The 23,544-nt window shown below is 38.9% G+C and overlaps 2 protein-coding genes across 2 annotated transcripts; both read left to right on the top strand.

Annotated features, from left to right (window-relative positions):
* Positions 1–3,093: 3,093 nt before the first annotated feature.
* Positions 3,094–18,462, top strand: ankrd10b (ankyrin repeat domain 10b). The gene is made up of 6 exons (XM_037687032.1): positions 3,094–3,448; positions 3,997–4,149; positions 5,066–5,157; positions 13,457–13,722; positions 15,436–15,540; positions 17,995–18,462. The coding sequence occupies exons 1-6, from the start codon at positions 3,251–3,253 to the stop codon at positions 18,192–18,194; spliced, it is 1,014 nt and encodes a 337-aa protein (XP_037542960.1). The 5' UTR covers positions 3,094–3,250; the 3' UTR covers positions 18,195–18,462.
* A 1,045-nt stretch (positions 18,463–19,507) lies between these two features.
* ube2al (ubiquitin conjugating enzyme E2 A, like) lies at positions 19,508–23,192 on the top strand. The gene is made up of 6 exons (XM_037686515.1): positions 19,508–19,760; positions 20,725–20,805; positions 20,891–20,916; positions 21,170–21,259; positions 21,347–21,435; positions 22,463–23,192. Exons 1-6 carry the CDS (start codon positions 19,717–19,719, stop codon positions 22,589–22,591), a joined length of 459 nt encoding a protein of 152 aa, XP_037542443.1. The 5' UTR covers positions 19,508–19,716; the 3' UTR covers positions 22,592–23,192.
* The last annotated feature ends 352 nt before the right edge of the window (positions 23,193–23,544 follow it).

Raw genomic sequence — 23,544 nt, 5'->3', positions numbered from 1 at the left:
GGACGGCGAAGCTGAATGCTCTTTTTTCTAGTTCAGTTCTGACCAGAGGAACTGACAGGAGGATTAAGTCATTAGAGCGCAGGGAGTAATGATTGTGTGATGTTTGTATTAGGGAGGTAAGGTATGACGGGACTAGGTTTAGAAGGGTCTTATAGATGAAGGATATCCAGTGAGTGTATCTGCGAGCGCTGAGAGAAGACCAGCTAGACTTGACGTAAAGTTCACAGTGATGAGTGCGATAACTGGAATCAGTAATGAATCGAAGGGCACCATGATAAACTGAGTCTAAGGACTGTAGGTATTTTGATGCAGCAGTCATGTACAGCACGTCACCATAATCTAATATCAGCATGAAAGTTGCAGCTACTAATGTTCTCCTGGCTTTACATGAGAAGCAGGATTTATTTCTGAAGTAGAAGCCTAGATTCAATTTGAGTTTAGTGACCATTTTGGAGATGTGGATTTTAAATGACAGTTTATTGTCAATGTTGAAACCTAGATATTTGTAGGTGGAGACCATTTCTATTTGTTTTCCCTCTTGGGTTTCAATTTGAGGTGGGTTCTCTGGTTGCTGCTTTCTGTTGGATAAAACCATGATCTTGCTTTTGTCAGCATTTAGGACCAGTCTAAGTTTTTGCAGACGTGACTGGAAAATATTAAAAGCGTCTTGAAGAGAAGTGAAGGCTTGGCTGAGGGAGGATGAACAGCAATAAATGATAGTGTCATCTGCATAATAATGGTGGGAGGCGTTTGACAGATCACTGCATAGATCGTTGATATATAAGGAGAAAAGAATGGGACCCAAGACAGAACCCTGTGGCACCCCTTTCACAACATCTAGGAACGTAGAGGAGGATCCAGCTACATGGACAGACTGTGTTCTGTCAGTTAGATAGTTGGTGAACCAGGAGACTGCTAGTTTTGATAGACCAGAGTGTTTCAGGATGTTAGTCAATAGTCTGTGATCAACTGTATCAAATGCCTTGGATAGGTCTATAAATAGGGCAACACAGTATTGTTTGAAGTCCAGGGCATGTATGATGTCATTTAATACTTTGAGAACTGTAGTTACGGTACTGTGCTGTTTTCTGAATCCTGACTGGAATTGTGATAAAATATCATTTTAGAACCTCACTGGGAGATATTGATACAAAGTCAAATCGGTTTGTGACCTGTTTGTCTAGCACATGCGGAGTTGTGGGTGGATTTTCATAAAGCATCTTGCTCTGACAACTACCTGTCCCTCGACAATATTTGACCTGTATTTATGCAGAAGTAAAGCACAGTTTGAACATCAAGCATCATAGCATCTCATAACTAACATCTAGTACGTGTTCTTTCACAAATTGTAATGGCAAACACAAATCAGAATGTTAAAATATCATTTAAAAGTTTATACCGTCTGTCTCAAATATTCTAAATAATTTAGCACACTAAATTAGGCTTTATTACGATGTTTATGTACTTCATATGTTGTAACTAACGGTTAGCTCGCTAAGCTACGTCTTATCTTACCTTGATAGCTGTGGATATATTCTTCATGGAAGAACTTTTATCCTTTCTCAAGTTTATTGGTTCGTGAATTCGCCGCTGCGATTTCCTCCACATCAGCAAAAGAAAAGACTGGCACTTGCATAGACTCGCAAAAACAGGAAGTAACCCAGCACCAGGAGACGCTACTTCCGGTTGTCGTGAAAAAGGTTTATTGAGAGGCGAAGGGAAGGAAAAGATGTGGTAGAAAAAAAGTGTATAAGTAATAGAGATATCTGCACCCTGGAGAGGATTGTGAAACAAAACCCATTCAAAAATGTGGGGGAGATTCACAAAGAGTGGACTGCAGCTGGAGTCAGTGCTTCAAGAACCACCATGCAAAGACATATGCAAGACAAGGGATTCAGCTGTTGCATTCCTTGTGTCCAGCCACTCTTGAACAAGAGTCAGTGTCAGAAGCATCTCGTATGGGACTGCTGCTGAGTGGTCCAAAGTTATGTTCTCTGATGAAAGTAAATTTTTGCATTTCCTTTGGAAATCAAGGTCCCAGAGTCTGGAGGAAGAGAGGAGAGGCACAGAATCCACGTTGCTTGAGGTCCAGTGTCAAGTTTCTACAGTCAGTGATTTTTTTGTTTGTTTGTTTTGTTGTTGTTGTTTGTTTGTTTTTTTTTTTTTTGGGGGGGGGGTCATCTGCTGGTGTTGGTCCACTTGTGTTTTCTGAGGTCCAAGGTCAACGCTGCCGTCTACCAGGAAGTTTTAGAACACCTCATGCTTCCTGCTGCTGACCAACTTTATGGAGATGCAGATTTCATTTTCCAACAGGACTTGGCACCTGCACACAGTGACAAAGCTACCAGTACCTGGTTTAAGGACCGTGGTATCCCTGTTCTTAAGTGGCCAGCAAACTCACCTGACCTTAAGCCCATACAAAGTCTATGTGGTATTGTGAAGAGGAAGATGTGATACAACAGACCCAACAATTCAGAAGAGCTGAAGGCCACTATCAGAGCAACCTGGGCTCTCATAACACCTGAGCAGTGATCGACTCCATGCCACACGCCTCACTGCTGCAGTAATCCAGGCTAATGGAGCCCAACTAAGTATTGATGCTGTACATGCTCATACTTTTCATGTTCATACTTTTCAGTTGGTCAACATTTCTAAAAATCCTTTTTTTATTGGTCTTAAGTAATATTCTAATTTTCTGATATACTGAATTTGGGGTTTTCATTAGTTGTCAGTTATAATCATCAACATTAAAAGAAATAAACATTTGAAATATTTCAGTCTGTGTGTAATGAATGAATATATATACAAGTTTCACTTTTTGAATGGAATTACTGAAATAAATCAACTTTTTCATGATATTCTAATTTCATGACCAGCACCTGTACATATATATACTAATATATTCTCTGCCCTCTGCTAGTTCGCGATCCCTGTAATAAAAGTACAATTTTTCTGTGTGATGTGAAAATCCAGTCCAGAGTTTCCAGCTCTCCCTGAGCTTCTCTATTTTCACTTCGGCGCAAAAACTCCACTCCAGAGTTTCCAGCTCTCCCTGAGCTTCTCCAGTTTCACTCCGGCGCGTGCTCTGCTCTGTGCTTTGTTGTCAGGCAGAAAGCCTCTGTAGTCAGGGTGGCGCGCGTGTCCTCAACAATCACCCCCTCAAAGCGTAGTTCGGCGATAGATAGGTATTTTATTGTCTTTTCTGAAGTAGCCTGCTAACATTTATCTGTTTATATAATATTTTGCTACAATGTCTGTTGGAGTGGAGTCTGGATTTTCGAGTGAGGAGGTCTTAAACAGCCGCTTCCCGCTCCATCGAGCCTGCAGGGATGGAGACGTCGGTGCCTTGTGCTCCCTCCTTCAGTGCACCTCGAACCCGGCTGACCTCACAGTTGAGGACACCTTCTACGGCTGGACGCCTCTACACTGGGCCGCTCATTTCGGAAAGGTACGACTAAACCGTCTGACTGGCCTGTTTAATGGATATTTCGGTAAAACAGACTCCGGAATGAGCGTCGGCGCCTTCCGACATCAGCCTCGACTCGGCCATTTCCTGCTCGGTGCGCGCGACTAAACACGCAGCTATAGCTAGGTGAAGAAAGATGCTTCTAGCTAACATTTAGTTTTTAGTTTATCTGGAGTGCATCACCGCGTGTTTAAGTAATAAGTAACGAAACTCTGCACTGAAACAAAAACGAATAAATGGACAGTAAGTAACATATATTCATTAACGATTGTAAACGTCATGTTAGCTAAATTTAATTCGCACTACCTGCTTTTTATCTTCCGTTAGCAAAGCCAGGAGGCATTTTTGAGCACAATTAATGTTTATTAAACCACAAACACTACATCAGCTACATCTAATGGAAATGGCAGGCCAACCCTTTGCACAGACATTGCAAAACCTTCTTTAAGACTGGCTCAAGTAACATTTTTTGTCTCACTTGTCCATACCTGCCCTGAATGAATCTCCCCAAACCATCTTTGTCTCCACAGCTGGAGTGTGTTATGCGTCTGGTCCAGGTGGGCTGTGGTGTGAACTCTGTTACCTCCAGGTTTGCCCAGACACCCACTCACATTGCTGCCTTTGGGGGCCACCCTGAATGTTTGTTATGGCTACTTCAAGCGGGTGCAGATATTAACAAACAGGTAGGACAATCTGCACACTCTCTCTTGATCTCTCTCCTAGACAGTTTAGTTTCTTCAAGGACGGTCTCTTGCTAGTATTTCCTGTAAAGATGGTCTTTTTCGGGGGGTGTGACTTTGTAAGAGTGGCCCGTTTTAAAACATCTGCGGAGTATTTGTGACTCGACATTAAACAAGATGCAAACATTTTACCTTGTTTTATCCAACTGGTTGACAGCGAATGAAAAGAGCAGCGCAGAAGTGAGAATGAGCTTAGATGATCCCATCAAAGAGGATCATACTAACTTTAGATTATTATCCTGACAGTACTGTGACTTACTCCTACACTTGACCTACATTCATGTTAGTGTCACATTATCTGCCACACGAGTGTGTAGGCTTTGTCCTCCTGCTGCTGCTGATGGGATTTCATGCTTGGACTCGGGCTATGGGGTTATATTTTATGCTCTGCTGCACTACTGTAAGAGATTGGATTAGTAGGTCACAATGACATAACGTATTGTCGTCATCATGAAGGCGCTCTGATCTCTTCATCCTTTTGACATTTTTGAGCTTTTTTTTTTTTAAATTACCAGATACTGCTAAGAAAACTCAGTTTATTTTGGATTTGTGATGTCAGACCGCAGAGTAGCAGAGTCTTCGAGTGGCCTACATTAGACTGTGGTTACAGGCGGTCGTTTTGGTGTTTTTCCCCCACCTCCGTTTGCTCTCAGATAATGTAACTGCACTGGTGTGTGTGGGCGGTTGTGATGTCTTGGTAAAAAGTTCAGCCCCAGTCACACCCTGTGGTAACTTCTGAAGCTTGTCCTTGGAAATACAAGAGGGGAGAGAGAGTTAGAGAGAAAATAGATTAAAAAATAGTTTCAGTGTCTCAAACAGAAGTGTTTTGGCTCATAAAGCTGTTCTTGTTATCACTCAGGACTATGTGGGCGAGACGCCCATCCACAAGGCTGCTCGAGCGGGCAGTCTGGAGTGCATCCACGCTCTCTTGATTCAGGGAGCGAAAGCTGAGTAAGTCCTGCGATCAGTCTTGTGTCCACATTTCTTTTCCTCTTTAATTTTCAACATTTCAGTTGCACCTTTCCAAGGGATCCCCATCAAGTTTTAATTTCAGAGCAGCACTGAGCTTTAAGAAATAAAGATATGCGACAAATCAGACTATTTGCAAATTAGTTGTGCAGATGGGAGAAAAGATTTTGACAGAATTTATGAAAAGTGGAACATTACAAACAATATGTTGTACTATTAGTGACCCATATTAGTTAAATAAAGCTGCTCGATTTTACTATTGAGATTAAACCAGTTTAGGTGTTTTAAAATGTTTCAATGTAGACGTATATTTACGAGATGGCTTGTAATGAATGTAGAATTTGCCATTTTGTAATGATCCGTTCAATAAAACACAAATTAATTCTACAGTGTGTTTTATCTCGTGCTAAAATTTACACCAGACAGAAAATCTGACCCCATGCTGCTGTCGGTTTGCATTGAATGTAATCCACAAAGATTAAGTAATTTAGCTAATCTGAAAGCAATTTGGAGTTGGCAGAATGCTCAATAAGTGTTTCAATATAAAATACCTTTTTATAGTCGATTTTCTAAATATTTCTAGTGTTTTTCATAAACTGATTTGAAGAAGAAAAAAAAGTTGGTGGTGTTCCCTTGGAAATGTGAGATATTCTGTTTAATCTCTGAAATTGTTGTTTTAAATTGCAACAATTGGCATAAAGTTGTCCTCTGTGTGTAATATTAGCAGGTAATTTGTAATAAATTGAAAGACGCTAATCAGTAAACTTGGCGCTATAAAACGACAGCGTGACTTATTTTTTGTAATTTGAGGGTACATTTTTGTAAAAGTAGATCAACTTTGGGTTTTAATGATTAGCATTGCCAGTTTAGCCCAATTATTACACAAACATAAGGACAACTTAATGCAAAATATGCTGTTTATTACTTATTAGGCCTTATTGCATGATGTTTGTTAAAACTACAATGTGGTTTTATTTAACGTTTGTTTTGGCTAGGGTCTTGCATTAACTGGATGACCAAATGCACATTTGCTTCTTTATCTGAAGCACTTCGACAGTCGATCTGAGAGGCTGCAGGTTGTTTGTTGCACACAATGAAAATGTTGCGCCATTTTTTTTTAAAGATTTGAAACGTCCCGTTCTTAAAGTCTACTTTCCTGATCGGCACCTTCTACACTCATCCAGCTTGTGAAACAAAGAGCTCTCTTGTTTTCCAGTTGTCAAAGTGTAGATAAGCTCCTTTATGATTTTCCTGAGCTGTAAAAACAAGCCACACCTGTTGTAGTTGGCGGTTGTTTTTTCTTGTGCCAGGATCAGTTATGGAAAGTATTTTGCGACTGATGGCACCTGAAGCACAAACAAGGACACGCCTTATTTTTTCTGCATAAAACCATTAGATGAACACGCAGTCAGTGATTAAACTCTTAGATCCTGCAAACCACCTCAGCAGCCTGAGAGTTCCCTTCCCTGCTGCCACAATCTTGTTGTGTTCCATGTGAAAGTGGTAATTTTGTGCAAGTTTTCACTGTTTTAACTCTTAAACACCAAAATAGTAGGGATGCACAATATTGGATTTTTGGGCCGATATGTTAAAACTTATTTGGCTGATACCGATATTTTTAATACACTTTCCTTTGTCAGAACATAGGCCTCTTATTTAAGCTCATTTGCTACAAAAATTGTGCAACAGCTGTAAGAGCTGGTGACATATATTCATTAACAGCCATATGATATGCATAGCACTTTGACTTATATTAAATGAAAAGTGTTAAATGTTATTGATTAGCATTAGTCACCTGCGATGCTGTCTCACTTGTGGAGGCTTGTTCCAGGTTCCTAGCTGCAGTGTGGGATCCTCTGTGCATGAAGGACAGACTTTTTAAGTTGAAAGTTTTTGTCTATCCATTGTGCCGTAAGATGAATCATGCTAACGGGGCTAACACAACCTCCAAATGTCTGTGGTAAAACTCACCCAACAAGTCGTGCTATCGGCTGTTAGCTTCTCAATGACGCCAGAAATGATCTCAGACTGGGGACGATGTAGCGAGGCTCAACGTAGTCCAAATATCTTCGGAATCCGACATCCTCAATGAAAAAAAACCTTCCACACGCCGACATTTTGACTTCTTCTTTTCCGCCGTGATCAGATCAGGTAGGCGTGCGTGACGTCATCATATTGTGCTGCCGCTGCAGGCATCCCTGTCACTGGGTTGAAATACAAAAACAGCGTCTTTGATATCGGTGAGTAATTTTAATGAAATGTCCGATATTTAACTTTAACGCTAATATATACCGATACCATGCCGATAATATCGTGCATCCCCAATGTTTATTGTTAGTTGGTGTGATAGATTTACTGTTTCTGTGGGTTACTGAAGAAAAACCTGCACACTAGTCCCCGAACAGGACTGGTTTATTGCCATTGTTTCAATCCAAACTGGATCTTCTTCAGGTCAAATGGATTACCAAACGTGAACACACCTCAGATTAACTATTTCCTCCCCGTTGTAAAAGGTTTCCCACGCAGTTTCATTTTCTGCAACAAACTGTCTGCCTTAAATGTGCGTAATTGTGGCGTTACAGAAACCCAAAGCTCCCAGGGGGGTCCAGCTGTACAGTTAATTGTGTGTAGCTCGTTTGTTGAATGTTGAGTTCATTTAAGGCTACGAGTGAAGAAAGTAAACACCGACGTGAAAGATTGACTGTGAGTTTGATCTTTTTAGGCACTTGTAATGAAAGCAAAGAATCTATTTTTGACAACCTCAATATAATCTAATGACATTTGGTTTAGTCACAGAGAAGAAAACAAACGTGTATTTCTAACCTTAAAGGGTTGTGAGAACGTTTTAGTGAGCCTCTTGCCTAGTGACAAAAGTATACGCAAGGAGGAAGTTACTGTGCATTAAAGTGCAAGTATTATTCTTTGTATTCGTGTAATCCAAGTAACTGAGACACTATGATCAGGACATTTAGATGAAGTTTGATTTTTAGTAAATTGAACCCCCTGGTTGCTGTGGTTGTTTCACCAAACGGACTCAACTGATTGTATTCAGACGTAAACGGAGCCTTTATTTCTTGTTGAACCAACATTCTGTGCATTTGGTTATCCACTGATGAATTTTACTGAAGATTGAAATGATGTGATTTCCTTTTCCCCTGCAGGTCACATGTTCTTAAGTTTAGTTTATTATCTGTTCTGTTTCTTGAAGCTTTTTGGTTTAGTTTATGATTCAGAACCGGGAGGGAAACTGAAGCACACAAGGTGGGAATGAGGCTCATGACAAAATCACTTAAAACTGACGAGAGAAAAAAAACGACTAATATTTCTGTTTTTAAAACAAATAACCAACCTATTCTTTAGTTATGCTTCAAAATATATAAGAAACATCATACTGCCAGATATTTAAATACAATACATACTTAAAAAGAAAATATTTAGTATATTTAAGTTTTTCTAAAATCGTTGTAGTTTTCTACCTTTTCATTACAAAACAAAAGCAGTTTAGTGTTTGTTTATGTGAGAAGACAAAAACAAACCAAGAACATAATTTAATTTTTACCATATTTACACCACCAAGAATAAACTTTTAACAAAGTTAAATGTTAAGGAAAAGATAATCACTAATTTATGTGATGGCTATAAAATAGATTTTATATTTTCAGCTTTTATCACTCACTTTGTTGTTATAGACATAAAAGATATTTAATAAATAAACTACTTTAAATCAATGAAGTTGTAACGGGGCAGTCAGAACTTCAGCTTACAAAATTTGTTTTAATTTCTGATGCATTTTTTTTTCTTTTGTTAAATTCAGCACAAAAAACTTCAAATATTTAAAATAGTTATCAGTTTTTCAAAAGAGTAATACACCAGTTTCTTTCATCTCAAATTTAGTTTTCTTTTCAGCTCATTGTTGGATCAGATTTTCTTCCAGCGTTTGCTTTTCCTGCCTGCATAAATTCATGGTTTATTCTTGTTTTCAGTTTCTCAGCCGTCTGTAAGACACATCAACAAAGGTGGTTTGGATCTTGCACCTTTCTGCAAACTTCCTTTCTTCGCCTCGTCATCATTTATCCCATTTTCTTTGTGTTGTCAGTTTCACTTCTTCTGCTGAGCTTAACTTCACCTCAAACTCTGCATCAAACCTTCCTGACTTGGGAATTCATGGAAGAAATAATCCAGCACTCGTAAATAGTAAACATTTTGCAGAAATGTTCACCGATTCCCTTAAAGCTTGTGCACTGGATCTTTTGCTGCTGGAAAAAGAATACAAGAAGAAGAAATTGTAAGAATTAAATCCTTTGACTCATTAAAATAACCCGCACAATTTCATCGGATCATATTGAAACTCCCGATTCTTGATTCTGGGTCTTGACAAGTCACCCTTTGGATACAGTATTAAAATATTTGGAGTCGTGCTTTTATGCCTTTTTTAACCTTTGCAAGAAGTCATCTGGAACATAAATATAAAAGCAAGAGCTCTTTCAATAGCTTCACGTTTCCTTTTCTTTGAGATACACATTTATTTGCAACATTTTCTGCTGCTTCACAGGAATACAGTTTTCTTGCATTGCACCTTTCTGCTCTGCAGCAGCTCTGTAAAAGACCAGTTTATCTGAACGGGACAAGAATGGACCAGTGTCGTGCTCTTCTCAGTAAAGGTCTCACTTTCCCCACATTTCTTCATCTCTGCATATAAACTCAAAATGTGACGTTTTTTAAATTTATAACAATGTTTCAGAGCTTTATGTCCTTCCAAATAAGATTTATTCGTCTCAGTCCCAAAAACGGAACAACTTCTGGTGATTTTTAAACACAAATATCACTTACTGGTATTTATGTAAAAAATATTTACCAATGGAATAATACTTTTTAAATAGCCTTGAAACTAGAATATTAGAAACGTTATAAAAATTGTTTTAAACAAAGAAACATTAAAAAAAAAAAACCCTTGCATAGGTTTAGTCCTTGTTTGTCATGAGCCTCAAACTGTTCAGGTGGTCCAGTAGAAAGCTAGCTGCAGGTAGGACATTTATGGAGGCTTGTAGTGACGAGCAGAGCAGACATGTTCAGAGAAGTTGAGTGAGAAGAGTTAACTCTGCATAGCATCATGTTCTGACCTGTTTAATGCTAACATCATCCTGTTGCAATGGTTATTCACTGTCATTTCACTGTACCAGAAATGTTACTTTCTACACAGAAATGTTTTCTTTTGTATGTCACAGTATTAACCCTTATATATATTTACTATCATAGTCTGTTTTGACTTCTAATCTTTGTCACCTTTACCTTTATGAAAGTGACAATAAGTTGCAAAAAAAGAAACGTTTGCTGTACTGCTAACAAAACCAGAACCGTACATCTGAATGTTTTGCAGCCATTGAATTGGAAATGACTTGGTTTTTTCGAGTAATCCTAGAAAGGGGGAGAATAGACACTGCTGAGTCTGCCCCGTTCCCTGGGATAGCCGCACTGTTGTGGCATTGAGTGTTCTCACTATCGCTTCCTATCTACACACTGGCAAACTGTTGAGGTATTTCTTGCGGTGATTGGTTTTAATGCTAGGTTTTTATTATGAATCAAAACTGAAGTTTTTTGTTTTTAGACCTGCATGCTTTGCTTATTATCCATGATTGTTCCTGTACTTTAGCCTTTTTGTTTTCTTTTTTTTTTAATGATTTGTTTTTTGAACTAACCATAGGAGTCCTTTATATGGACAGGTTAAATCACGTGAGTCCCATGTCAACATTTAGCATGACTTCTAGGCTGCCTCTGGAAGGTCAGACAGTAGTTAGAGAAGATGCATACTGTGTGCTTAGGACTGAAAAGCAAAGCATACCAGGCATTTACGAAAAATTAACGCTTCCTCTTTTTACAAATAACCATTCAAACATGACTCATCGGTGATCCAATTTATTGGATCGGTGTTTTTTTGTTGATGTTAGGTCTCACTGAAGGAATACTGGTTAGAGTTTTAAGGGTAATGTAAACAAGGAAATCACTTTAATTCAGTTATTTAATTTTAATGAGGATAATTAATGCAAACAGTTTTGTACGAAACATTTGAAAGTATCAGTTTAAAACATTTCACTCACTGGTTTGAATATTTCCTCCAAATAAAATGTTACTGTTGTAACTCGGCAGTCTTTAAAACTTTCTTCATTTTGTTCTTTGCCACGTTATCTTTATAATGTTAAGTTTTGATTTAAAGTGTTAAAGGAATCCTGGTTTGGAGATGGTTTTGTTTGGGTTGGATTTAAAACGAGACTCTTGAATCCAGAGGCTTAAACCACTGGACTCCCATTAGTATCTAGTTTACACTTTGCAACACAACCTTAAAAAAAACAGTGATTTTAACAGGAATTTTGAATTATTCTGTTTTTATTAGTTATATTTAGATGTAATTTATGCATCGTCAGTTTTATTTATTTGCACTGGACTTATGGTGCATAAAATTAAATGCTTAAAAATAGTATAATTTGTATTCCTTAGTGTGAGACTGATCCATCTACCTTGATGTTGTTCAAGTATAATCTTATTTGTATAATTGGTGGGGGTCAAAACTTTCTTGGAAGCGTTAATTTGGAAAGGGTCGGGTAATGTGCAACAAGTTATTGTGTGATCTTTTTGTTTGTTTTAAATCTTATAATTATTACAGAATGTTTTATCTTGTGCACTAGCTCTTGAAATGTTTTTCTTTCGTTTGTTTTGCACAACAGTTTAGAGAAGAATGAAGAGAATGAGCTTTTTTTAATTCAAAATGAATGACCCAACAGTGGCTGTGCTTTAGATTCTGTTTCATTGTGTGGACGTTAATGTCACCTGGTTTTAATGAGTGTTCAGAATCGGTTTTATAAATAACTTATTTATTTTTAATACAGTAGAGATTGACAATACTGCAGCACAAGTATATTTGGCTTTTGTTCAAAATATCCATCAGATAGTTAAATGTCCGTGCTTTAATTTCACGTGTTAATTAAAAGTAGAAGGTTGGGCTCGTTGTTCCAGTTCTTTGACAAAGACGTAACTGTGTTGAAGAACCCACGTTGCTGCGTGATGATATTTAGACTCGGAACAAGAGCAGCGTTGTTTTCATGTTGGCTCACAGAAAGCGGAGACATTCCCCAAAAGACATTTGATAATTTGTTCAATGCTTCTTTCATAATTTACAACTAATAATCAGACTTTGTTCTGCTGTAAATTGGTGCATACCATAAGGTGTTGAATTAGTTTTAAATAAAATGTTTTTGACGTAGTTTTAATCTTGTGACATTACTTCCATGCTACAGAAACTTTCAGTGTAAATTGGTTTAACAAATGTAAAGCACGGCGCTGTTTGCTCATTCATTATTTCATTCAGAAAATCTTTTTGTTCTTGCTGCAATTGGACATGATTAACACAACTGTTTGTAAGGCGTACCAGTTTAAGAAAAATGACCGTAAAACTAAAAAAAGCAAAGACACGGGGAAGCATCTGTCCTACGGTAAGAAGCGTTTATAGAGTTCTCCGCATTTGAAGAGAAGATTTCTGGATTTCAACTCTTGGCAGCTCAAGTTTGACTTGTTCTAGTCGTATCTTTGTCTTCTGGATTATCGTTTGAGGAAACGACATCCTGATGTCCGCTCAGCGACAATGCTGAGTCTTCTGAAGGTTTCTGAAGAATTCTCTGCCTTCCCTTCCTCACTTATCAGGAAGCAAGTACTTTCAGTGCACTCTTCTCATTCAGTAAACATTCATCTTACGTATAAACACATCTGGAATTCAGATTCATCTTTGGAGATCCTTGAGCATCATCATCAACCGATAAAGATTTCTTTAGGATTCTCCTTGACGTTGCCTTTTGTCCCGACCATCAAACTACCGGCAGACATCTTTTGATTCAGCGACTCCTTTATCGTCTTCAGTTCGATGGATTGCTTTGGATACTCAGACTTACGTGGGGAGAAGCTTCAGTTGTCCTAATCATGTCACTTTGCAGCAAATATGTTTCCCTAACAGTGGAAACAGAAATGATTTGGATTCTCTGTGAGAAGCCAGTGATCCAAAAGGGATCAGCCGTCATCTTCATGAAGATGATGAAATGATGTGTAAGGGTAGAGCAGTGCAGGTTATTTCTTTACACCTGTGAATGTCCATGTGCGAATACTTGCTTAATGTGTCTGTCCGTGCGCCTGTGTGAGAGTGTGTGTGTGTGTGTGCGTGTGTGCTCGTCTCATTTTGTTTTAGTGTGAACCCAACGTACAGTGAGCGTTTCTGACACTCGTCCTTCCTGTTGTGCAGCATGAGGAATGCCAGTGGGCTGATGGCTGCTGACCTGGCCCACGCACAGGGATTCCAGGAGTGCGCTCAAATTCTCGCCAATGCCCAGAACCTCCATCAAAACACGGCTCAGTCCCATAACAGGGCTTTTCTCAATGGCCTGAGCCAGAATGGGGGCCACATTCTGCCCACCACCCAGGGACGCAGCTTCTTGAATGGCGTGCCCAACAGAAAGAGGTCTTTTGACGGCATTGAGGCGAATCCATTGAAGAGGGCTAGACCCAACGGTAGGTCTTTAAAGTTGATCTTGTTTGTTTTGTGTACTTTTTTTACAAGAAACATGTTAATATCTTTAAATGCAAAAAGCTTCTTTTGCTAAGTTGTCTTATATGAAGGCTTTAACGAAATCCAAATTAATTATATTTTGTTCTAAACTTTTTTATTTTGTCTTCTTTCTGTAACAAACTAAGCTTCTTGTAACAGTTGTACTTTTAAAAATGGCATGGGTTAAAAAAAAAGATGGGATTTGACACTTTTACCATCAGGGCAGCAAATCAGTTGCTGTGAAGTTTGAGATATGTTAAAAAATATAGGTTTGATTTGTACTCAGTAATTCAGTTTTAACCATAAAGAAACAATGACATGTGTTTATGAATAAAACTGAATATTTTTGAGCGTTTGTAAATAACAAGCCATTAGTGACTCAGAAGTTGGCTGCGTTATAGAAATATACGTTTACACTTAATAATTGATAAGGACAGTGCAAAGAAATTATGACAAAAGGAAAAAATATATAATCTTAAGGCACCTCACATGAACAGATTCAATAAATGAAGAGTTTAATTTCAACAAACACTTGGCCACAGTGATTAGTTCTTTTTTCTTTTCTTTTTTTTTGTAGCAATTTTTAAATCCATCCATCCATCCATTTTCTTCCGCTTATCCGGGGTCGGGTCGCGGGGGTAGCAGCCTAAGTAGGGAGGCCCAGACTTCCCTCTCCCCAGCCACTTGGGCCAGCTCTTCCGGGGGAATCCCGAGGCGTTCCCAGGCCAGCCGAGAAACATAGTCCCTCCAGCATGTCCTGGGTCTTCCTCTGGGCCTCCTTCCGGTGGGACGTGTCCGGAACACCTCACCAGGGAGGCGTCCAGGAGGCATCCTAAACAGATGCCCGAGCCACCTCAACTGGCTCCTCTCGACATGGAGAAGCAGCGGCTCTACTCCGAGTCCCTTCCGGATGATCGAGCTTCTCACCCTGTCTCTAAGGGAGAGCCCAGACACCCTGCGGAGAAAACTCGTTTCGGCCACTTGTATCCGAGATCTCATTCTTTCGGTCACAACCCAAAGCTCGTGACCATAGATGAAGGTGGGAACGTAGATCGATCGGTAAATTGAGAGCTTCGCCTTTTGACTCAGCTCTCTCTTCACCACGACAGACCTGTACAGCGCCCGCTTCACTTCAGATGCTGCACCTATCCGCCTATCGATCTCACGCTCCATTTTTCCCTCCCTTTAAAAACTGGAGGAGCATAAGTGCTTTTACAGGAGTTCCCAAACCTTTCCATGCCACGGCCCCAAACAGCATTAACTTCTGGCCCAGGTCCCGTAACAAACGCACAAACAGTGCTACAAAATATGTAAAGAGACATCAGTTTTTAGAATGTTTTAACTTTTATTCACTATATTCAATTATTACAGCTGCTGAGCATAAAAATGTTATTAACTAACATGTTTTAAACATATTCCCACTGAAAAAACAACAACTTTTCAACAAACTGTTGACCAGAAGAACAAAACAAAATAAATCTAACCTCTCTCTCTCAAGCGTGTTTATCTGGAAATTACAGCTACAGATTGCCCTAGTGGGAAATTTTTATTATTATTTCTATTTTAGCTTTTTGCTTTTTTTTTTTTTAATCTTCTTCAGTTTTCTGGGGCGCCCCCTGGCGGCCCCACTTTGAAAAACTCTGCTTTAGAAGACTGATTTAGCTCTCTCTCTGCAGGACTGTGCATGCCACCTGAATTTCTGAACGGGAACGGGCCACTAGGTGGCAACGAAGACGCCCAGATGGAGAGCATGAACATGGAGACAGCGACTGTAACCTCAGGTGGGCAGGGAAGCTTTGCATTTGGGCTGAATGGGGTTGCACCGCCTCAGGGGCTGGGGTCTCTGGAACCGTGTGAGGACCAGGGTCCACAGGACACGTTGAGCCCTGCGACTAAAGAGCTGGAAGTCATCACCGTAGCGTCAATGCAGACTCCTTGTCGCTGCACTAATTCTTATGCTTACCTGTAGAAGGGCTTGTTTAAAGGCACACTTTTATTATATACTCATTTGTACTATTTTAATTTTTTCTTTTTAAGTTATACACACAAAGAAGTACTTTTGGTTTGGTGGCGAGCTATATTTGAGGGTTTGTAAAACCATGTGTCAGAGTGAGTGGTGTATTTTATACTTTTTCATGTAACTGATGAAACTTGGATGGATAAAAGTTCCAAAATGTTTTTTGTAGTTCTATCGCTATATATTCAATCTATTCTTCTAGTCCAACAGATTACAGCCATGTAATTGTCAGTTTTTTTGGGGCTTATAATTACAGAATGATTTTGTTTTGCACAATTTCACAGCAGTGTTTGCATACCCAGTGAAAATGTTTAAATTGTCCTAGCAAGTGCTTTTTAAAGTTCTGCGGTGTTCAAGGAAACGGTCGCCTGAAAATATCTCCATAGTTCTTTGTTTTTGGGAACGTCAATGAATTTGAGCATTATCGAGTTAACAGACTTAACTTTTTGGGGTAGATGTAACTTTAATACATTTATGCAGCTGCAAAGAAAACAAATAAACCTCTGTTTTGTATTTCTGTTAAAAATAAATGTTTGATAAATGTTTTAGTAGGTCAAGTACCAGTTTTACATTATGTTTGTTTGACATTTATACAAAGTTAAAATGCCAGGCTCTTAGATTTACACACATGCTTAGGAGGGGTGTCTTGATGCATTAACTTAAGGGTCCAGCGTACTCCATCTGAAGCCGACAGTTGACTCGTGGTCGCCAGTCGTTCAGGTTTCAACACTTGTCAGACATGAAACACGGCACAGACCACCTGGGAAACCTCTGCAGTATACGTCACCGCAGGGTTTCTTCCCACCACGACCTCCATTTCATCCCGGCCTCTGCCGTTTGGCCACAAATTAGCATCCATACACCTCCAGACAGTGTCTGGTCCATCTCCACCCAGGAGTTTTTGGCCGTTTGATTGTCTTAGTGTGTTTGAAGAGTCGTTCAGCTGAATATCTGAGCACCTGCAAACACCACATTGACAAACACACAATAGTTGGCGCATACGCCTTTTGAGGAAAAGTTCCACCCGGGCCGTGCGTCGAGAAGGGGCGGGCGAAGCTGCTCCGAGAACAAAATGACGCGACTACGTCAGTGAGAGCTGGTTTTGCGGCTTGGGATGGAGCGTGCAGGGCCCTTTAAACTTGAATATTCAAGAACAACTTGATGCCAAAGCATCCATGAATGTAGCCTGTAAAGAAGGAATAACTGACTGATTCTGGTTTGTTGCTACATTAAGAAATGATGATGCATAAGCTTTGGGTTTCCTCTTTTTTTAATTTAAATGTTTTGGTTTGTAATGAATGTTTATTGTTTGTGCTGTTTTTAGGCAGCCGGTGGGGTTTACGTGTATATGTCATGGTGCACCTTGTACGATTGCTTAAATCTGTTGTTTTATAATCATTTCTGCTTAAGAAAGATTGCATACATTATGCAAAATGCCTTACTTCTTGAGCTTTGTTGAACAATATTTTCCTGCTTCTTTTTTAGACCCAAGGGATTTTTTTTCTAGTACAAATTCATGTTGAAGATGGGTTGTGTATATTTTCATGGTGGATAATGAGTGTATATTTAATACCTACAGCAGTTGGTTAGTGAGCAGGTTCAGCTTTGTTTTAACTGTGATGTGTTGAAATCATTAAATGTGGCACAGTTTTTATAAATGTGATGTGGTGGCTTTTGATTTCTTGATGTATTTGAATTTGTGTCAAATCTTGGCCTCTAAAAGAACTTGGCTCTTGTTTAAATGTTTTTTTTAATGTTATTTCAGATGAACCCTACTGAGATGTAATTTTTATACCATTTATTAATGCAACTTCTCTTGACTTGATCCGCTTTTCATGTTGAGATTTAGATGACGTAAATCTGTTAACCTTTTTCTGATGAATGCACCAGAAATGGGTCATTACAAAGCAAAAATTGTGCAAACGACCTATGATCAGAACGTGACCTACTTTCCAGGTAGGTGAGGGGTTACATAAGGGTCTTGGGCGTATTTCGCAATTTATTGATCGATGCGTAATCCAGAAGGTTACAGAGCGTTTTTTTTTTCTAGTGTTGAAATCCAGTCACATAGTGACCTTAACATTTTGATAATTGGCTGCTCATGGCTAAACCTACTTAAAGAATTGTGCAAAACAAAATCCAGTAAGATTTATCCCCTGCCTCTGTTCTGTATAAAAGTAGGTTATGATTAAAACATGTATGCTCTTTTATTTTCCAGTGGCAGGAGACAGACACTGTGTGGATTTTACCTCAAATAACCAAACGGCAGGAATGCTCCTTGATCAGCACGTCTACAGTCGCTCACCTGAGATCATTAGCACTGCAGGCAGCCAGGTGGAGCACCAGAGGTCTGTGAAAGCAGAGCAGATGTATGACAATACCCTCTTCAGCTCCATGCTGCTTTACCACGGATCGTAAAGTCCCAAGGACGCAGTTGACGGGCTGTATTTTTTTTTTGCCTGAATTTCAATTAGAGCATTTATTCGCCTTAAAGCCACTGAGTGGTGGAGTATTGTTTTGACATTACTCTTGTTTAAAACAGCAGGGTCATTGCTGGGGATCAGTGACAAACTTGTAAGTGAAACGTGAGCAGAGTGCATTTTTGTGTTGATAGAGAAACGTGTTCAAGTTTGTGTTGCATAGGTTCTAAAACTGCACTAAAGCGTCTGTAAGGAAGCACTGCCAGAACAACAGTACTTTTTGTTTAAAGTCGTTAACAAATTCAACTCATCCGTTCAGTGTAACTCATTAAGTATTAAAGAAGTTTTACAAATGTTAAGGTCTAAGCTATTTTGTTTGTTTGTTTTTTTTTTATTGCTGCACACTTGTTTTTTTAGGTGGCCTTGATCAGAAGTTTTCTGGAATTTCTCAAGGCCTTTCAGAGGTTTGATTTGATCTTTGGATCATTTTCTGTCCAGTCCTTGGCCCCATAATGAACTGATGCTGTGCATCAGAATTTAAAGACCAAAGAAGCGTAAGGTTAAAAACAAACATGGCAGATGAACAGAAACTGAGGTTCTTTGTCAGGTCTTTGTTTTCTTTAAGGGAACAAACACCTGACACAGCACCTAAGTTTTCAACTACTAGGTTGTTGATCCTTAAAGACTTTATAAAAACCAGAGTTGGGTATTTTTAAATTTTATTAAAAAAGGGAAACTGCGTATTTGATACAGTCTGCTAGTTAAGTACCTATGGATCAAATGACACGTTTATAGCTTATGAGTTGAAGCATGGTTTATATGTATACCTAAATATTAATTATGGAAACTACTGAAAACGAACAAAGTCCAGACATTTATTTGAAAATAAAAGTTTGAATTAATTATTGAAAAACGTTGAGGCACAAAGTAGAAGCAAAATGACAATGGGATATTTTAAACTTGTATATAAATGTGAAACTATTGAGCATCTAAAGGAATTACTGCTCCAAATGACCCGGTTAGAGGTCTCAGAAACAGCCTCACGTGTGGGGACATACCGCACCTGTCACTAAGACCTCATCCTGTTCTGCACAAACACTACGTCACTGTGGCCACGCCTCTTGACGTCGATTGTTTCACCCTGAAGGGGGGAAAAAGTTTAAATTGCCTAACAAAACATAGTTACATACATCATCCTGTGAAAAAAACCTGTAACAAATGGTCAAATATAACTAGTTCAAAATTTTTTATTTTTTATTAGCATTTGAAAGCCAAGAATCTTATTTTAAATCGCCCCTCACGCTTGTGGACCCCGTCAGTGAATGGTATCGTCCTGTAAACCTATCAGGGCTAACCCGGGCCTCGGGGTTATCAGGAGAACGACGGAAAACGTCGGCATCGGTGACAAGAAGACGCCGTGAACTTCTCATAAAATTCAGTACCTGCAAAAATATCGCTTGGGTACAAGAAGTTCCCGTCAAAATAGTGGTGTTATCAATAAGTATTTCACAGCTTAAGCCATGTCCACACCGGCTAGAAGGAGACTAATGAGAGATTTTAAACGGTGAGTCGGTCAAAAATTATGCTGATAACGTTGGTTAGCTGTTTTGACAAAACAGCTAACATTAGCTAGCCTAGCATACGTCGGCTCGTCAAAGCTAACCTTTATATTTTACCGTGAACAAGTAGAACCAGCTTTATAGTAAAGTGCAGTTTTAAAACACTCATTGGGAATCGTATAATGTTTGTAAAATAGTGTCGTATATGAGTCGAAAACCTCAGAGTGCCACTGAGGTTAGCAGGCTAGCCGGGTAGGTAATGTACTTATTTACTTTGAGGCGAGGTTTAACATTACCAGTCCTCTTTTGATCGGTAGTTCTTGGAAGAACGACGCAAATTCACTGAGGTAAGAACAACGACAACAACAAAAAAGAACAATAATAATAAAAATAAAATAAAACCGGCGTCTGCATTTTGTAGAGTAATATTTTAACAGATTTTAAGGAACATCTTGTCCACAAAATAGCATAATGTTTCTTTACTTAAAAACGAGCTCCACTGTTTTCCTGTGTGATTAATCCATATTTCCAGTCCGTTTACTTTGGGATTCTCTATAACGTTTCAAACTACATTTTAAGGTCTCCCTTTATGGGAGAGTATTTTGAAGACAAGTCGTGATTTTTGTGTCTCCAGCTGTGAGAGACAGTTTAAGAAAGGAATGACCTAGGTTAGGTGAAAAAGATGCTTTAAACTTGGGACACTGAAAAAGATATGCTGATATGCTTTAGAAACTTTTAAAAAGTTAATATGGTCTGATTTTGTGTGTATTGATGGTAATTCTATGAATTTGTGAGAAGGAAAATGCTGATTTGCATTTTATGGGGAGCTTAAACATTGAGGTTAAATGTAAGCAAGAGATTCTGATGTTGAAGAATTTCACGTTTTCTTTATAAACTGAACAAATCAAGTTTCTTATTGTGTGGAATAAAAGACTTCGCAATAATCATAACTTTATTATGGCTCCAAAGGCTCCAAGAAGATCCTCCAGCTGGTGTCAGTGGTGCCCCGTCTGAAAACAACATCATGGTGTGGAACGCGGTCATATTTGGGTAAGAACGTGAAATGCATCCATCTTTACAAATTTGCTCAAAAAGTGTGAAACATAACTAAATACATCTTGTTTTAATCTTGCAGCCCTGAAGGAACTCCATTTGAGGATGGTATGTATCTTGTAAAACACAGCCATTAAGTTTAATGTCTGTAATAAATTACCCCATTAAACATTAATAATTAATGTTACTGTTATGTTCATTTTGTATCTGTTTTATAAACCTCTGAAATAGAAAGAGATTGAAACTGAAATTTGATCTATCATGTTACTGTCAAGTAAATACAGCAAAAATGTTTTATTTTTGTCTACTGTGGAAATTAACTCGCATAATTTAACTCCTTTGTCTCTTGTTTTTATCTCAGGTACGTTTAAACTCATTGTAGAATTCACAGAAGAATATCCCAACAAACCGCCCACAGTACGATTCGTCTCCAAGATGTTTCATCCAAATGGTAAGAGTGTTGTTACGAGTTTGTATTATACTGTCACCAGTGGGTATTAGCAGTGTGTAATTTTTGAAACTTTTTGTTTTTGTCTAGTCTATGCAGATGGCAGTATATGTCTAGACATTTTACAGAACCGTTGGAGTCCCACTTATGATGTGTCATCTATTCTTACATCTATCCAGGTAAAAAAAAAAAAAAAAGAAGTTGAATGTGTCATTGTCATTTTATCCCTTTCCTTCAGGACACAATCTCACAAGTCTCAATTTATGAACCTAAATGAATATTCTAGATCTTCAAAGATTGAGTTTTGTGAGTTTAAATTTACAAACGATATCTTACCTGTTGCAGATAGCTTTTGCTTCAACTCAAATCTCCGCCCCTAAAAGTTCAGTCCTCACACATTTTTATTAAAAAACTCAAATATAATTAAACAGCACAGCTAAATTGCAAATCAATTTGACAGTTAAGTGGCTATTAATAAAATTTTGATTAAAAATACAAGAAATGTTTGTATAAAATTCGCATTACGTCACGTATCAAAACGACAACGCTAATTTGTCAAAATAACGGCGATCGAAATGTCAAAGACAATTCAATTTACTTTGATAAAATACATTGATGGATGGATTGTCCTTAGTTGGACAACAGAGAATTGAAGCACCTGAAGGTAGTGGCCATCAGATTGGAGCAGGAGCAACAACGCCCAGGACTGAATTCAGCTTGGAACTGTGAGGGGGGGGGGGGGTAGGATGCTTGACAGAAGTGGAGCTGCTGTATTCACACACAAGGAGAGAGCTGTTGTTGCTCCCTAATAGTTACTGAATAAAGCATTCACAAATGTAAACTTAGATATTTAACAACTTGCTAAAATGCAGGGAATGGCATCTAATTTATTCAACATTTTCTAGGGAGGGGGCACCCTCTCCTGGAGTCCTCCCCCCCCCCCCCCCCCCGCTGGATCGCCCGCTTTTTGCGTTCCAGCATTGATCGGTTTACAAATTAAGCCCTGCTCATAACCTTTCACAGAACCCCACTTCCAAATCTCTGAACTATCCCTTTAAGTCAGACTTTGTCGCCCAAATGGTTTACTGAAAGAAAAACGTTCAGTTGATTTTTAATCATCTCTGAATTCTTTTGAACATCTTTCAAGGTGCAAGAAACTTAAGTTTGAGGAGAAATGTTGAATATTTCCAACTCTTGTCCCCACAGTCCCTGCTGGATGAGCCGAACCCCAACAGTCCAGCGAACAGTCAGGCAGCTCAGCTGTACCAGGAGAACAAACGGGAGTACGAGAAGCGTGTGTCTGCTATAGTTGAACAAAGCTGGAGGGACAGTTGACCTGACAGCTGCTCACTACATGAAGCTGTGTGTGCTGCAAGTTTTAGTGGAGTAACTCTTAATTTTAAAAAATGTTCCCCGTTTTTAATTTTAAGCTTTTATGCACTTTACCTTCAACTTCAGTTCCCCCCCCTTTTTAAAAAAAAAAAATTCCCTTCTACACATCTTTTCTAGTCAGGGGAAATGTGTGAATATTGCCTTGGTGTTTTGCCAGTATGGACTAAGACTATTACACAAAAGAAAAGAATCTGGTTCTCATTTGCTGTAGAAACTTCCCATGACCCATTCTGTTTGTTGTTCACAAGGGTGCGTCAGCTGAGTCACGGCTCCTGTTTTGTCGTACGCCTGATCATGTGTCAATTTCTCACAACGCAGTGGAATAATGAGCAGCCCCAGCATTACAGCTAAATCACACATGGACACCGTGTCCTTTGCTGTGTTGTGAACTGTTACGTGCATGACGTTGTTTTCACAATCCTGTTTGAGTTCTCGTGTATATAGCTAAATGATGCTGCAACTGAAATTATGTACAGAATTTGCACTGGTTGTCCCTCGTAACTTTTTCCAGTTCTTGTAAATAAACAAAATCAACCTCTGGTGAGAATGTCTTTTGTTATTATTAACACTAAATAGCTCACATTAAAAATGGAAACATGTCGTCCCCCACATTGTAATCTGGCTGACGTGCTGCAGATGTTCCCAATTCAAACTTACCAAGTCTCATCAGTTTTAATAATTTTAAAATTTCTAAAATGTTCAAGGATTGTTGAACACTAAGCATGAAAGTGATCCATTTTCCTCCCACCCCCCAGTATCAGTTTCCATCACAGTTTAGGACCTCCTCCCAGCTAGTTGAGACTGCAGGCACAGTAAGAACTTCAATAATCACTTTTTTGTAAGTTTCCTTTAAACTGAATTCCTACAAAGCCCACAGTGGTGGTGGGAAATAAGCT

Source organism: Nematolebias whitei, chromosome 13, assembly GCF_014905685.2.
Source record: "Nematolebias whitei isolate Nwh7 chromosome 13, NemWhi1, whole genome shotgun sequence".
Classification (NCBI taxonomy): domain Eukaryota; kingdom Metazoa; phylum Chordata; class Actinopteri; order Cyprinodontiformes; family Rivulidae; genus Nematolebias; species Nematolebias whitei.
This window is presented reverse-complemented; position numbering and strand designations above follow the sequence as displayed.